Source organism: Culicoides brevitarsis, chromosome 3 (assembly GCF_036172545.1).
Source record: "Culicoides brevitarsis isolate CSIRO-B50_1 chromosome 3, AGI_CSIRO_Cbre_v1, whole genome shotgun sequence".
Taxonomy (NCBI): Eukaryota; Metazoa; Arthropoda; class Insecta; order Diptera; family Ceratopogonidae; genus Culicoides; species Culicoides brevitarsis.
The window spans coordinates 24527075-24543326 of NC_087087.1; the positions used below are offsets into that span (position 1 = coordinate 24527075).

Consider the following 16252-nt stretch of genomic DNA (forward strand, 5'->3'; position numbering starts at 1 on the left):
GAAAAACAAAGCCGGATTTTTTTATTATTATTTTCTACCATTATTTATGTGGTTCGAACAGACGCAGCGTAATTCTAGTAAGTAATAATTTTTTATGTCTAAAAAAATTAGGAAAATTAAAAAAGATTTAAAATTTGAAGATTAAAAAATTTAATTTAATTTAAATTTTATTAATTTTTTTTTAAATTTTATTTCATTAAATTTAATATGTTTAATAGGTATAAAATTAAAGAAAATTAAATTATTTTTTTTAATTAAAAATGTGAAAAAAATAATTATTTTGTTTAAATAAAAAATTAAATTTATTTTATTCATTAAAAATTAATTTATTTTTATTAAAAAAAATTAAATTAATTTTTTAAAAAAATTTTAAATTTTTTTTAATTAATATAATAATTAAATTTTAAGAATTTTTTTAAAAAATAATTTTTTTTTTATTAAAAAAATATTTTATTTTTTTTTAAATAAGTAAACAAATATTAATGAAAATTTTTTAATAATTAATTTATTAAAAAAATATTTACATTGAAATAAATTAAAATAATTTAATTTTATAAAAATTAAATTTTAAGTAATAATTTTAAGTAATAAAAAGTAATAAAAAATAAATAAATAAAATTGAATTAAAAAAAATAAAATTAAGAAAATGCAGCTGTCAATTTTCTCATCTGTCAAAAATTGTTATATGGACTTACCCGGTTTAACACAATACACTCGGAACGGCCGGAAAAATTCTTGAATAATAACAATAAACAATATATTAATATTTTTATTTACTCTGATGAATTTATATGAAGAGGCACGATGACGCAAGATTTTCTTTTCATGTTGATTATAAATTTTAAAAGGTTTGATGATGAATTGAAGACAGAAGAAAATGGAAGGAAAAACAATAAAATTTTATATGATTTATTATTTTTTTTCTTCTCTTTTTATGATACATTTTTTTTCTTTCACGTCAAAAAACTTGTCAAACAAAAAATCCACTTGAAAAGTTTTTCCACTAGATCTCGTGAAGAGTCGCGTTATTTAAGAGCAGGCAAAACTTTATCTGCTTAACATCGTCGTCGTCATCGTTATTGTTTCTATCATCGTTTCCGCCCCAATTGCCTCTTAAGGGTCGTTTTCACGAAGATATTTTATAATTTTTAAGAACAAGCATGCATAAAAATAAATGTAAAAAAAGGAATGAAAAGGAAGAGAAGGACATAAATATGTCATTTTCCAACTTTTTAAAATAAAAACTTTTTTTTTTGTTTTAATTACCTACGTTTCAAGATTTAAACAAAGCAACGCACAAATCGTGAGAAAAAGGACAAAAACTGGGACACAGGATGGAAAATGATTTGCCGCACCCATGAAGAAAAAAAAATCTCTAGACAAAATAATGGTGAAATGTGATACATGACAATCGAAGGGACTTAACGAAAAAGAATAAAAAATTTTTTTTTGACTTGTTGCATCTTCATTAACAGCGTTCTCGATAACACAGACAGTGAAATACAAGAATAGATCGTTAAAATTTTATATGTTTTAAAGTAAAACATCTGGTTATTGTCTGTTGTTGTGCCTTTTCTTGCATCTTGAGATCTACTTTTTTTTTTGAAAATGATCTCTTTGTTGTTTCGAAAATACTTCATAAAAATAAAAAGATTTTTTTTATTGACTCATTGTTTGTGTCATATTGAAACAAGACAGGAAAATGCTCGATCATTAGTAAAAATTTAACCCATTTTTCAAATATTTGAAAAAAAAAATTTTTTAAACAAACAAAAAACGAGTGACAAGAAATTAATTGTCTATTATTTATGATATGTTTTAATCACATTACTTTAATTTTTTGTCTTGTACGTATTTCTAGTTCAAAGAGATCTTAATTCGTTCCAAGTGACGAAATAATTTTTTGTCACACAACATTATAATCAAAGTTTTGGCGTTGGAAAACTTACAATGAGCGTGTTTAGGGACAACAATTTATTGTCATAAAAAGATGATATATGAGAGCTATTATTGTTTGAAGATGTGGAAGACGAGTCATGCGATAAATTTTGTATTTTTTGGTGGAATTAAAAGTGTTTGATGTGTCATTTAGTTTAAATTTAATTATTTTTTATTTTAATTTAAATATTTTTAAGTTTTAAAATTTTTTATTTTAAATAATTTATTTAGGAATTTATTTTTTTTTAATAAAAAAATTAATTTTTTATTTGAATCAAAATTTTAATCAAAAAAAAAAAATAATTTCTTAAACATTTTTATTTAAAATATTTTTCTTATAATTTTATTTATATTTTTAAATAATTTTCTTTTAATTTAAAAATAAAATATTTATTAAAAAAATAATAAATATTTAAATGTTTAAAAAATATTTAAAATAATATTGAAAGCGAAAAATATTTTTTGTTTTAATAATTTTATTGAAAATAATTTATTTAATTATTTTTTCAATCAAAATTTTAATTTGAATAAATATTTATTTAAAATTATTTTGAATATTTTTTTTTTTTAAAAATAAATTTAATAAATAATTTTGGATTTTCTTTAGAAATGATTTTTTATTATTAAATATTTTTTTTAAATTAAAAATTAAATTAAAATTTTAAAATGAATTAAAAAATATAAGTTTTTAAAAAAATACATTTAAAAATAATTTTATTAAAAAAAATAAATGAATAATTTTGATAATTTTTTATTTAATAATTTTTTTTAAATATAAACGAAAAATATTAACAAAAATTTTTTTTTTTCTATTTCCAGGTACGTTAAACAGTTCGAACTATGCTAGAGACACCTACTTGGTAAGTCAATAGTCCATTCATTTTATCCACTAAGTACCCCATTATACAACAAATCGAACGATTTCCGTAATTTTCCTCTGTGCATCAAGTTTCATAGTTTAACGAAGCATCATAAATAATACCAAATAAAAGGTAACCAAACAAACGCCCAGCACGAGTTCAAAACGCGTATTTTATGACCGGTGTCAACCATCGCAGCTACAACAATGCACGTTGCAAGCGGAGAATTTACTCTTTACGAGCGAAAAAGACGAAAGACGATTCAATCAATAAAATTTATGGGATTTTAAGAATGTTATGACTTTATTTTGATGAGAGATAAAAAACCTTCAGGGCTCTTGGTTTTTTTTTAATGCTTTAAAAGACAAAAAGCTATTAAACTGACAAAGTTCAGGTGCATCAAGGTTATTGACCAAAGAGAAGCTTGTCAGAAGCTTAAGTGATTTCTAATGCCTTGAACAATAAAAAAAAATCGTCTGAACTGACAAGCAGAGCAATATCTCAAAATAACACAACAATCCATTCATTGCAACAAAATATTCAATATATTCGAAAAACGTTGGAACAATGATCATTTTATATTATTATTAAATCCATTTCAGTTTTTCCTTTTTTTTTGCCATTCCATTGCTCTGCCATGCCAATACCAAGTATGTGCGAAAGGAAACTTTTTTTGTTTCTTCTCTATTACAATTTATTCAGAAACTGGTCGATATCGCTCTAGGCGATGAACAATGAATGAATGGCAAAAAAAAACCGATGACAGTGCAAGCTACGAAAGATGCGTGTTTCCATTTATCTCGATGTCTCTTGCTCCAGTATCAGTTGTGTTGTGAGAAATTTGTCCTCATTTGTGCATAAAACGTTGTTGTTTGCGCGCTGCGTTGACAAAATCAGTTTTCTTGATAATTCTCATTAAAGCAAATAAATCTTTTTAATAACGGTCACTCATCTCGTCGTCGTCTTCTTCGTCGTTGTTGTTGTTGTTATATATGTTGATTAGATTAGAATAGAAACCGAGAGATGCATATCATCATGCTTCGTTATTATTATTATGAGTCCAAAAGAACTTTATCATCGTCCCATCTACGTGAAAAAAAAAGTACAAACACTCGCATATCAAGTGAAGAATCTAGCGCCGCAAGGCAAATTCATTCACATTTTGTCTCCTTTTGTACATGCTGTTTCTCAAGCCTAGCTTGCTTTGTTTGATAAATGATGTGCATCAACTGCGAACGAGAAATAGGCAAGTTGTTGCAATTTGCAAATAATTAAGAAGAAGCCTTGTGCACTCGAGCCAAGCCTTAAAACCGTGCCATGCTCATTAACAGGATTAAGGATTTTCTCTTGAGGTTTTATTTAATTACCATCATTTTTAATTGCCTCATTTTATTTCATAATTAGTCTATGAACACTTGGCAGATACCGACAAATATGTAATAAAATGACAGTTGAATAATATTTATTTAGTTTTGCCATCAACTTCATGCCTTTTGAGCTTAGCGGCACTTAATCCATTTTAATTGCACCACTTTTTGTTGGTTAATCGCACAAGTGGCTTTAATTCACAGGAAATGCCATTAATATTCTAATGAAATATGTGTCAAAAAGCTCCATTATGAGATCCGAGCCTGAAAAGAAGATTTTTCCCATATTGTCTAGTGGTTAGGATAACCAGTTATTTGAAGATTTTTTAGATCATGATTCCATTTTGTACATTTAAAGCTCCATCTAGGGTCCATTGCAAAATTTTTGCCGCGAATCTGAAAGAAAAATTATTTTCCCATATTGTCTAGTGGTTAGGATAACCAGCTATTTGAAGATTTTTTAGATCATGATTCCATTTTGTAATTTTAAAGCTCCATCTTGGGTCCATTGTAAGGTTTTTGCTGCGAACCTGAAAAAAAAAATTTTTTCCCATATTGTCTAGTGGTTAGGATAACCAGCCATTTGAAGACTTTTTAGATCATGATTCCATTTTGTAATTTTAAAGCTCCATCTTGGGTCCATTGTAAGGTTTTTGCTGCGAACCTGAAAAAAAAAATTTTTTCCCATATTGTCTAGTGGTTAGGATAACCAGCTATTTGAAGATGTCTCGACTTCTCATCAGTTTTGCTCAAGGGCCTTCCTTCCATCAAATCCTCGTCGCCAACACCTAAAATGAAAAAATAAAATTTAAATTCTCTCCAATTCAAAAGTTGATGATTTTTACTCCTTAAAAGGTTTAAAAATCATCAACTTTTGAATCGCAGAGTTGCTCAAAATAATTTTATGAAAGAATTTCCTCATTAAAAAAACTTTAAATTGAATTTATATTGATGGCATGGGAGTCAAATATTCTCACATGACAAAATCACGTACAATTGCGCGAAAAGTAGGAGAAGAAACGAGAGACGAAGAAGAAGCTCGAAGAAAAAAGTTGGTAGACACACATTGACTATCGCACGTAAATTAACGCCTTCGCAAAATATTAATATTCTTATAAAAAATATTTCATTTCATTCATAGACAATTTGCACAGCGGGATTTGCACATACTTGCGCGCGCGGCTTTGGAAAGCATTGCCACAAAAAAACTTCTCTTTTTTTTCGCGTTTGAGTTAACAAACGAAACAAATAATAAATAATTCGCGTATTAAATTGAGCATGGTGCGTGTTGTTACTTGTGCAAGAAAAAGGCAGGTCGAATATTCTCATATATAAAATATTTGATTACCATTCATAAATGCATAATTTATATTGCTCTATTATTCTATTCTTGTTATTTTATGCACAACTTTTTTTTTCTGCTCTGGTCTCGCAAGCTCTTATGACAGAGCGAAGCAAAAAAAAAAGTGTACGAGGAAAATCTAATAATAATGACATGGAGACAAAATAAAATTTACGAGTTACACTTGTTACCGTAGACGGGGACACATATTTCCAAAGCTCCAATGCATGTTGTAACCGGTGTTTGTGTCGCATTTACATTGCTAGCGGGATGTTGTTATAGCTGTTATTTAGCTGCAGTTGTATTATTATTTATGTTTCAACACGCTCGACTCCGGGTACTTTTTTTTGTTGTTGTTGTTGTCTTTTTGATTCAATTAGAGTTTTTTCCAACCATCAAATCGCTTCCACGAAGTTTTTTGCGCGAATCCACCGAGAGTCACAACTGCAAAAATAACAAGAAAATCATTACAATAAAATTCAGTATTTTATGATGATCATCTGACAACAGAGTACTTATCCGCAGTTATTTATTGAAATTGACTAAACATTTATTTACAATGATTATTGTTATTATTGTGAAAAAATAGTTTTTAAATAATAATAGAAAACAACAACTAAAGATGAAGCAACATTTTTTTAATCAATTTTGTGAACAACAAAAAAAAAACTTGAATTAGCGAAAAACGATTTTCAAATTTTAACGGTCATTTTTTGAATTGACATTTACGAATTTATGTTCTAAATGTCAAATTTTAAAGAAAATTTAAACATTTTTCAAATTTTATTTATAAAAACTTGTTAAAAACTTAAATTTTCTTTAAAATTTGACATTTACAACTTAAATTCGTAAATGTCAATTCAAAAAATGACCGTTAAAAATTTGAAAATCGTTTTTCGCTAATTCAAGTTTTCAAATCGAGTTAACGTTAATGAGAATTATAAAAGATAACTCTCCTAAGTCATTGTAAAGTCATGAGATTCGGAACAAAGGCCATCTGAGTTTCAACAGACAAAACATCCAACATCTGTAAACCATTAACAACAGTGTCAATTAAAAAACCAGACATTATTTTTGTATTGTTTTAAATATTTTTTTGTCTTCTTGTTGTTCTCAAACTCACCACAATCCACTTGACTCGGAATTCTAAAAAAAATGCAAAAAAAGAACAAGTAACAGCAATTGCGATCACTCATTGTTTGGTCGTTGTAGGAAAAAAAAAAATGTAACGAGAGTTGAGTCAAGTACTTTGTTCGTTTAAATTTCTCTTGCGCTAAGCAAGAATGGAATGATAATCGTAGTAAACGACCAAGTTTGGAGTGGATTTATTGTTTTGTTGCACTCCGATGATCTGTTCTGTTTGGAATTTGTCTTTTGCTCTGCATTGTGTGATGCTTCCCCTTCTATCTGGCGTTAGTTAGTTAGAGAAACAAACAAACAAATCAATTGTTCTTATTGTGTCTGGTTGATGCAATCCACTTGAAAAAAGTTGAATTTTTTAATTACTTTTTCGTATATAGAACGTCATTAAAAAATATTTTTCATTTTATATTCATAAAAAATTGATTTATAAGAGTAAAAAAAATTATTTGAGCGCATTTTGTTTTTTTTTTAAATTAATTTTACTTAAAATTTAAAAATTGAGAAAAATAAAGAATTAAATTTATTTATTTTTTTAAATTTCAATTGAATTAAAAATTAAATAAATTATAAAAAATTTTAAATTAAAAAAAAAAAATAAATAAAAATATTTTAAATTAAATAAAAATTAATTAATTAAAAAAATAATTAAATTAAATTAATTAAAATTTTATTAAATTAAATTAATTAAAATTTTATTAAATTAAATTATTTAAAATTTTATTAAATTAAAAAATAAATTTGTTCAAAAAATATTTAATTTTTTTTTGTTCAAATTTAAAGTTAACAGACAGCAAAACGGACAAAAACCATTTTTTTAATATTTTAAATTGAAATAAATTTTAAAAAAATTGTTTTAATGATGATAACAATAATGTCTTTTGTGTCTGTAACTCTCAATAGACTTAATTTTACGACCTAAAATAACAAAAAAAAAATAATTTCTCGATGTTTCATTGTTCCTCGAATCTATTGTCCATTAATTAAAATCCCAATAAAACATCTCAATTACTGTTATTACCACAAAAATTACGCAATTTTCCTTTCACCTAATACGCGAGCCATAAATATTGACAAGTACAAGCGCGAGCTCTCTCTAATTGTAAATAATCACGGGATAATTTATCGGTTTCTCAGCCAAGTTAACATCCAAAATTAGTGTGAAAAATTACAGAGTAAGATGTTGTGGGACGTTCCAACCAAAAGTCTCTGACGTAGATTGCATCGCGCGCAATAAAGAAGGAAGGAAAAAAATTTATAAAAAAAAACCTTTTGCATGAATTACTGAAATGAATTGAATTGAAAACCGAGCTCGTAACGTAAAATTAACACTTAAACACTTGTTTTGTGTCGTGCTTCTGTGAGAGAGTGTCTACTGCATATATTATTAATAATATTACGTTCATTCATTAAAAATAAATCAGTTTTTAGCGTCCTATTCCAGTAGTGCAACTGCGTACTCTGGTTAAGCTCTTAAAAAATTGGTTACTTGCCGGTTAAAATTTACTCTTATTTATTGGCTTAAAATATAGTCTTTTGCGATTTTATGGTTTTTTGCAGTAGTTGTACAATTTTATGCGTTTTTTTTTCTTTTGCTCTTTTTGAATAATCACATAATCGTAATAATAATAATAATAGTACGGTAGTAGCGCGCAGAGTTGTTACAACAAGTAAAAAAGAAATAAAATAGTATGCTTAACAACATTTAATTAAATTTATAGTTTAATTTCCTTTGCCGAGAAAATGAAATGCGCAATGAAGGAATAATAATGGAAAAATGTTTGAATGTGTTGAGCGTTTGTGGAAAATTAGCATTTCGCAATTGAAAAATATTGACGATAAATACGATTTTTAATAATTTTTATAGCATGAGGAGTACAAAAATGTGAAAAATTATCATTTTTCAATTAAATTTGGTTTTGAGGAGTACAAAAATGTAAAATTTTTGATTTTATTTTTAAGTGACCTTTTAATTTTGGGACTTTTTAGTGGGTTTAAACAATTTATTTAATTTTTTGCGACGTCGACATCATCTTCAGGCAAATTGACTGAAATTTTTACTAAAAATTTTTAAATATTTTTAAATTTTTTATTAAAAATTAAATAAATTGTTTTAAACCCACTAAAAAATTCAGAAATTAAAAATTAAAAGATCATTTAAAAATAAAATCAAAAAGTTGTTTACAGCTTTGTACTCCTCAAAAGTAAATTTAATTGAAATATGATAATTTTTTGACATTTTTGTACTCCTCATGCAATAAAAATTATTGGGAATCGTATTTATCGTCAATATTTACTCACTAAAAAATCCCTAAATTAAAAACGTAAAAAAATAATTAAATTAATTAAATTCAAAACTTGTATTGAGGAGTACAAAAATGTGAAAAACTAACATTTTTTAATTGAATTTTGAAATGAGGAGTACGAAATTGAGAAAATTTGAAAAAAAATGATGTTTTCGTACCTTAATGATTATTTTATCGAAGCCAAAAAGGGTTTTTGACTCAAGGATTATGAAAATCAAAAATTGATGAAATTTTTATTAGGCTCTCATCAATTTTTCGTCTGTTTTTGTAACATGAGGAGTACAAAAATGTGAAATTTTAATTGTAGTTCTTACAAAATAACTTAAAAAGAACGAAAATTGGTCAAATTGATTTTTAACAGAAATTCTAATTGAAATCCATAGTTACCTTTATGATTATTAATAAAATTTTCATTTTGTCTCAATTCAAATGAGGAGTTCGAAATTGTGAAAAATTGAAATTTTGTAGATCAAAGAAATTTTTTGAAAGCTCACAGTTTAAAAGAATTCCAAAAGAATTTAAATTTATTTATATGGCATGAGGAGTACAGAAATGAGAAAATTTTCAAAAAAAATATTTTTTTTTAAATTGGTTTAAAAATTTACTTCTGAAAGAAAAAAATCAATTTTAAAAATGCATGATTTTATGAAAAAATTTAAAAATTTTATTCGTTAAAATCTGATAATTTTTAAAATTCAAAAAAAAAAAATTAATTTAATTAAATTTCAAGCGAAACGTCAACTTTTCACACCGCAGACAGGATAATCGAGCAATTTAGTTATACATAAAAAGAGGGGCTTCACTTACACGACACTTGCCATGTGAGTCGTAGTATGCAAGAAAGTTGCACTTTGCATACATTTTAATCAACTCTTTCAATTACTATTTCGCAAAATTATTATTTTGTGATGTGATAATCTCTCGGTTATCTCTTCATCACACACACATTTGGATTAGTTTTTCATTTCATTTAGCCATGCGAAATAGACAACGACGTCGTGATTATGCCTCGTTAAGTGTGCGTTGCTACGCCATTTAATGTGTTTGATTATTGTTTTTCGAGCCGCGCATTTAGCGAGCTTTGTGCGAACGGAAATGGAGGTGGAGTCGATTGAATGGTAACATCCGAAACTAATTTTCTTTCACTTCTAATTAAAATCGACAAAGTCACTTTTTTCCGCAAATTCCACCGAAAAAAAAATTGTCTCACGCCGATAAATGCCAATAATTGATTACGCAGCAAATTCCTTGTGCCATTCGAGTGTTCTACACATTTTTCCTCGCAAAAATACAGATATTACTTAATACGGTCACGATTTAGCCACAAGCACATTTTTAGCACTCTCTCTCGACTCTCGTGTGATTATTGAAAGCGATTTGTCATGATTCCTTCGTGACCGATTTTTCAAGCACCTGTACGTTGCGTTTCAGATGTAATTATGAACTATTAGTCATTTTATTATTATTATTCGAGAGTATTTGCGCGATTACTAGACAAATAAATAACTGCAGACGAATTCACCTCTTCGGGTTGTCTCTGGAGGGAAATGTAAATTTTTTTCCTGACAGTTATAATAGAAATGTTTGCAGCCGCGAGAAATAACCGCGCATCATAATTCCGAGATTTGTGCTCTTGCATAAAAAATTGGCATAATTGCTTATCAAGAATTGCGAACGGAATAAAGGCGAAGCATAATAATCAAAAATTTTCTATTTTGGACCGTTTCCGTAAACAGTATGACGTCCAAAAAGTAGGTCAGAACACGATTAAAAAAGTTTAATTGTTATGACTTTTGATAATGTATTGTCTAACGATTGTCATTGACCTGATCGATGATCTTGTATGACAAAAAAAATATTAAGAGACGCATTTTATGCTTCCTTTCTTTTTTGTTTTGAAAATAAAAATTAGTAAAAATAATTGTGAAGTACTAAAAAGTAGAAAACATTGATTTTCGAAAACAAAAATTATAAGAATTTCGAAAACTTTTAATTTTCTATTTGAATTTTTTTCCATAAATAAAAAATGGTTGAGAGTTTTTAAATTATTTTCGAATTAAAAATAAAATAATTTAAAGATTTTTCCGATTTTTTCTTGTTAAATTTCGAAAAAAAAAATTGATTTCTAACTTATTCTAACTTGATTAATGAAAAATAAAATTTCGTGAAATTTCGATTTTTTCTTAAAAAAAATTAAAAGTTGAAATTTCGAAAAAAAAATTGGTTAATTTCGAAAAATTTTAATCAAGTTTCGAAAAATTATAATTAATTAAATTTCGAAAAAAAGTTGAAAAATTTTTGAAAATTTTAAAACTTCGAATTTTATTTCAGAATTATGAAGTTTTAAAATTATTTAAAATTTTTCCACTTTTTTTCGAAATTTAATTAAAATTTTTCGAAATTAACAAAATTTTTTTTCAAAATTTTACGAAATTTTTAAAAAGAGCTTTGAGTTTTTTTTTTAAAATTCGAACCCGATTTAAAGCTTTCCTACTTATTTAAAAAATATTTAATTAATTTTTTGAATTCAGAATTTTCAAATTTTCGTTTATTTTCGAAAAAAAATATAAAATTTCGAAAATTCTTAATTTAATTTCAAAAAATTTTGACAAATTTCGAAAATATATAGGATTTCAAAATTTTTTCAAATAATTTAATTTTTTTGTAAAATTTTAATTTAATTAGAATTTTTTCAGATTTATTAAAGTTTTTTTTATAATAAAATTTTTGAAAATTTTCGAATTTTCAATTTGCAACAGTGTAATAATTCAATAAAAAGCAACTTAACAACAAAATAAAACAATGAAATCGAAAAAAAAAGTTTTCATTAAAATTCATTGCGATTACAAAAATAACAAAATATCTGGAATTCATCACAAAAGTTGCGAGTGAGCAAAACACAAAAGAAAGAAAACAACAATGATAAATAATATATTTACAGAAACCAGACATTACTTTCATGTTAACTACAAAAAAAAAAAGAGTTAACAAACAAGAGAAACAAAAGTGGTCATTAATGAGAACAATTCATTTTGCGAGTAACAAGAAGAGTGTACCCATGTAAGCATCATTGCAAATCATTCAAGAGAAACGCTTGCATTGAAATAATGATTGATATTGTTCACTGCCCCCCCTTTGGAACCTTTTGTGCATTGTCTTGATCTCTTGAGCAGATTATGAAGGAAGGATGGATTTTTAAACGATTTTTGCTCATTCCCTTCCTCGAGCTAGCAAAAAATCGCGCTTTTCGATGTCATTCGATGCTGCCAGTCGCTCATTCACAAATTTCGTTAAATCTCTTTAAACGCATGTTTACCATTCCATCATCATGCCTATAATTAAAACAATTACAAGGCATTGTGTTTATCATCTTTCTCTTGCGCGTTCTTAACGGAGAGACCTGCCTGATTGCCTGCTTGCTTGCTGCCTTTCTGCCTAGACAATAACAAAGCAAGCAAATTACGAAACACAAAACAGAAAAGTAATTGTCTTGCCAAACAGCAACAACAACAATGTGTGCATAAATTTAATAATAATAATAAAGAAAGAACTAAAGAATTGCAAATTTTCTGTGCACACTTCATCTTTTTTTTTTTCATTTTGTGCGCATCTTGAAATACTCTTGATGATGACCAGAAAATATTATTATTTTCTTTGAAGCATTTTGTGAAACAAAAAACGAAATTTGACAAGATTTGATGTCTGAAAAATTTTTAGAATGTGCATTGGGGTAAAAATTTTAAATTCTCACTGGGATAAAATTCCAAAATTTTTAATGGGTCAAAAACCATAAATTAGCTTCAAAGGAAGTTTTAAATAATTTTTTGAGTTTTAAAATTTAAATATTGAATCTGCAAAATTTTTAAAATGTGCATTGGGGCAAAAAGCTTACAATTTAAACTGAGATGAAATTTTCAAATGTAAAATGGGTCGAAAATATATTTTTTGTTTTGAAGTGAAATTTAAATTATTTTCTTGTTCATAAATTTCAAGTATTTCAAAGACAGACATTTTAAAATGTCAACTGGGATAAGCCCGCTTAAAAATTACAAAATTTAAAATGGGTCAAAAAGTCAAAATTATTAAAATATCTTTGAAGTGCTAAATAAACTATGTTTTGGATAACCAACTTAAAATGATAAATAGGAAGAAATTTCAAAATGTGCATTGGGATAAAATTTAAAATAGGCTTAGAGGTAAATTTTTACTCTTTGTCTATTAGGAAAATCAGAAAAATGTCTATTGGGGAGTAAATTAAGAATGCATACTGGGGCAAAAGTACGAAATGAACTCCGTAGACATTTTGAAATGTGCACTGGGCTCAAATTTTAAGTTTTACGTAGTTCAAAATCAAAATCGACTAATATTGCTCTCACTTTTGATGATAACTTTTTACAATTTTTACAAAGTATGCATGGACAAAATGCTCATACAAACATGAAGCGCATGCAATGTTAAATGGATTTTTGTCTTATATTTATTGTTCAACATTGTTGAGATGCATTGCGTTTAGCGAAACAAGAAATTGTTGCATAACTTTGGAACATCTCAAGATGAGTTTGTGCAAAAGATTAATGTTTCAAGTTATTGTTATTCAAATTCATGGGAATCGTTCGAGCGCAAAAAAACTCATTTACTCACAGTTTCTTTTTTTTTTCTTCCACAGGACAATGTCATCAAAGCGCAAATCGCCTCCCAATAAGTTACTGGACGGCGGTGTAGCGACTGGTGGTCCTGCAAATAACACAACAAATTCCACAGCAGCACACGATTCGCTGCCGTGCAGCAATTCTCCGTCAATCAATTCGGAAAATTGCGGATCGGAACCCGATCTGGACAGTTATCGCAGCTCGTCGCCCGTTAGTGACGCGGAAATGGTACGTGCCCAAACAGCAACGCCCAACGACGACCAGCGACGACGCAAATTGCGCGAAAATTCGAGGAGTGAAAGTGACAGGGGAAACGGAAGTGATAACGAAGCACCGATGAAGCGACAGAAAATTGGCGTTGATGCGTTACCGTACAATGTAAGTTTAAATTTTCCTGAAAAAAAAAAAAATTTTTTTTTAATAAATAAATTTTCAGTACCTCTTAAACTATCCGTTGATGAATAATTCGCCGCCATCACACCACACGATGCGCGAATCGCCGCCCTTGAAAGCCACCGCCAACAATAATAACAGAAACTACAACAACAACAACAATAGTAGTAATAATAGCGAAATTAGCAATAATTTAGTAGTCAACCATAGTAATCATCATAGCAACAGTGGCAGCCCGAGCCCGAGTCATTCGCCGAACGAGCGTCATCAGGCATCGTCGTCGCATCACGTTGCAATGCCACTTGCAGCTCCCCCAGCTGCGCTATCCCCTACAGCTGTACTTAACAAACTCAAGCAAGATTACAGTGCTGCGTCGTTGCTGCTGAACAGTAGTAACGAACAGAATAATAATAGTGGTGGCAATAATACTAAAGATAATAGAGATAGTTTAAATTTAAATAGTAGTTACAACAACAACAACAATAATAATATTAGTCCAGCACCGAAACGGACGATGGACGATGTGCTGAAACGTTTAACTACAAAAATGCGGGATAGCACGATACGACATGGAAAAGATAACAAAAGACAGGCGTCACCGTTGAATAGGTAAGTGCTTTTCTTTCTTTTTTTTCTATTTGTACAGGGCGTTCTATTTGGTCTAAAATACCTAATTTGAATTAATTTTCTAAAAATTCACAAAACTTCACATTTTACTGTCAACTTCAAACTCGATTTCGAAGAAAAATCGACTTTTTCTCTTTGAGGTGTATGAAATTGTAAAAAAAAGTGATGAGGAGTACTTGTAAAATTGTAAATGACAAATATTTAAAATTATGTCGAAAAAACATTTTAAGGGCGGATCCAAAGTCAGTGGACCACGAAGGAAGGTGCAAATCTATATAAAATCACCTTTTTTGTTAAATTTTGTGTCATTTTTGTGATTTTTAGTGCTTTTTAAAAAAAGTCTACTTGTTTACTTTTGACCTTTTACTTTTTAATGCTTAATCATTGACTTGAGTAAAAGTAAAAAAATATTTTGACTTAATAGGCTTTTTACTTAATCTAAAAGTCAACTTTTTGAAGACAAATTTTAAAAATTATTTTGTTTAAAATGACAAACAGTGAGTCTCTTTTAATAATTGTTTATCTTCAGACATAAACAATAAACATATTTTCTAAAAACAAGTCAAAAAAATTGTCAATTGAAGCTTCAGTTGCTTCTGAATTTACGCGTTAAAAACATCACAAATGTGGACCACCGAAAAAAAATCTGAGAACCTTTGTGCTTTAATGAAATATTCAAACGCGTTCAAATTACAATTTTGGAGAAAAAAATTGTTTTATTCATTTTTTGTATTAATTCTTTTGGCATTTTTGTATGTTACTGTTAATAAAGAAAATACAAATACCCACCAAGAAATACAAATTCAACCACCCAAAGATGAGAAAAATGTGAAAAGTTCCGAAGTTAAAACTCTAAAATTGTATTATTTCAATCAGAGGAAGGATTTGACTAAAGACGTAAATCTCACTAATTTGCCACTTTTTCCAAAAGAAGATCCAACAAGCGATCGGATAGTAAATCAGCTTTTGTATAGGCCGCCCAATTATGAGGAGTATGCCAAAGAGCTTCCTATTGAAAAGTACAAGAAGATCAGTTTGCTTGGGTCGCGTTACTGGGACGGATTTTATGTCAGTGGAACAGAGAGGTTCGAATCTTGTCCCGTTTTTACGTGCAAAATAGATAACAACGACAGTTCTACTGCGGATCTTGTAATATACTACGATCACAAATCCACGCCAAAAGGTCATCCTCGTCAAATACGTTTATTTTACGAGCTTGAAGCTCCGTTCTATGTAAAAGAACAATTTTCTTATCTTTTGGACGGAGACTTTGAATGGATATCAACATATAGACAGGATAGCGACATTCGATATCCGTACGGAAAATGGTTGTACTACGACGATCAAGTAAGACAACTGGAGCAAACGGAGAATTTCGCAGCAGGAAAAACGAAGAAAATCGCATGGTTTGTCTCGAATTGCAAACCCTACAACAAACGAATGGAAATTGCCAAAGAATTGCGAAAATATTTACCTGTCGATATCTACGGAAAATGCAGTGATCAAAATCTAACTTGTCCAAGAGGCGATGCGTGTGAAAAAATGCTCGAAACTGACTACAAATTCTACTTGGCTTTCGAAAATCAAAATTGTGGCGATTACATTTCCGAAAAAACTTTCAAAACATTCC

The 16252-nt window shown here is 28.1% G+C and overlaps 2 protein-coding genes across 5 annotated transcripts in view; one reads left to right on the top strand and one right to left on the bottom strand.

Annotated features, from left to right (window-relative positions):
* LOC134836030 (cytochrome c oxidase subunit 6A2, mitochondrial) overlaps positions 1-16252 on the bottom strand; it is a 351497-nt gene that overhangs the window by 226247 nt on the left and 108998 nt on the right. The gene's annotated exons all lie outside the window — the stretch shown is intronic.
* LOC134836020 (transcription factor Sox-5) overlaps positions 1-16252 on the top strand; it is a 107553-nt gene that overhangs the window by 65255 nt on the left and 26046 nt on the right. For 2 of the 4 annotated variants that reach the window (XM_063851136.1, XM_063851140.1), the window contains 2 exons: positions 13620-13980; positions 14039-14604. In XM_063851136.1, coding sequence (XP_063707206.1) covers positions 13620-13980; positions 14039-14604 — 927 coding nt within the window. Of the gene's footprint in view, positions 1-11; positions 78-2757; positions 2799-10024; positions 10072-13619; positions 13981-14038; positions 14605-16252 lie in introns of those variants that run through there. The other 2 variants (XM_063851139.1, XM_063851137.1) reach the window with 2 other exon arrangements.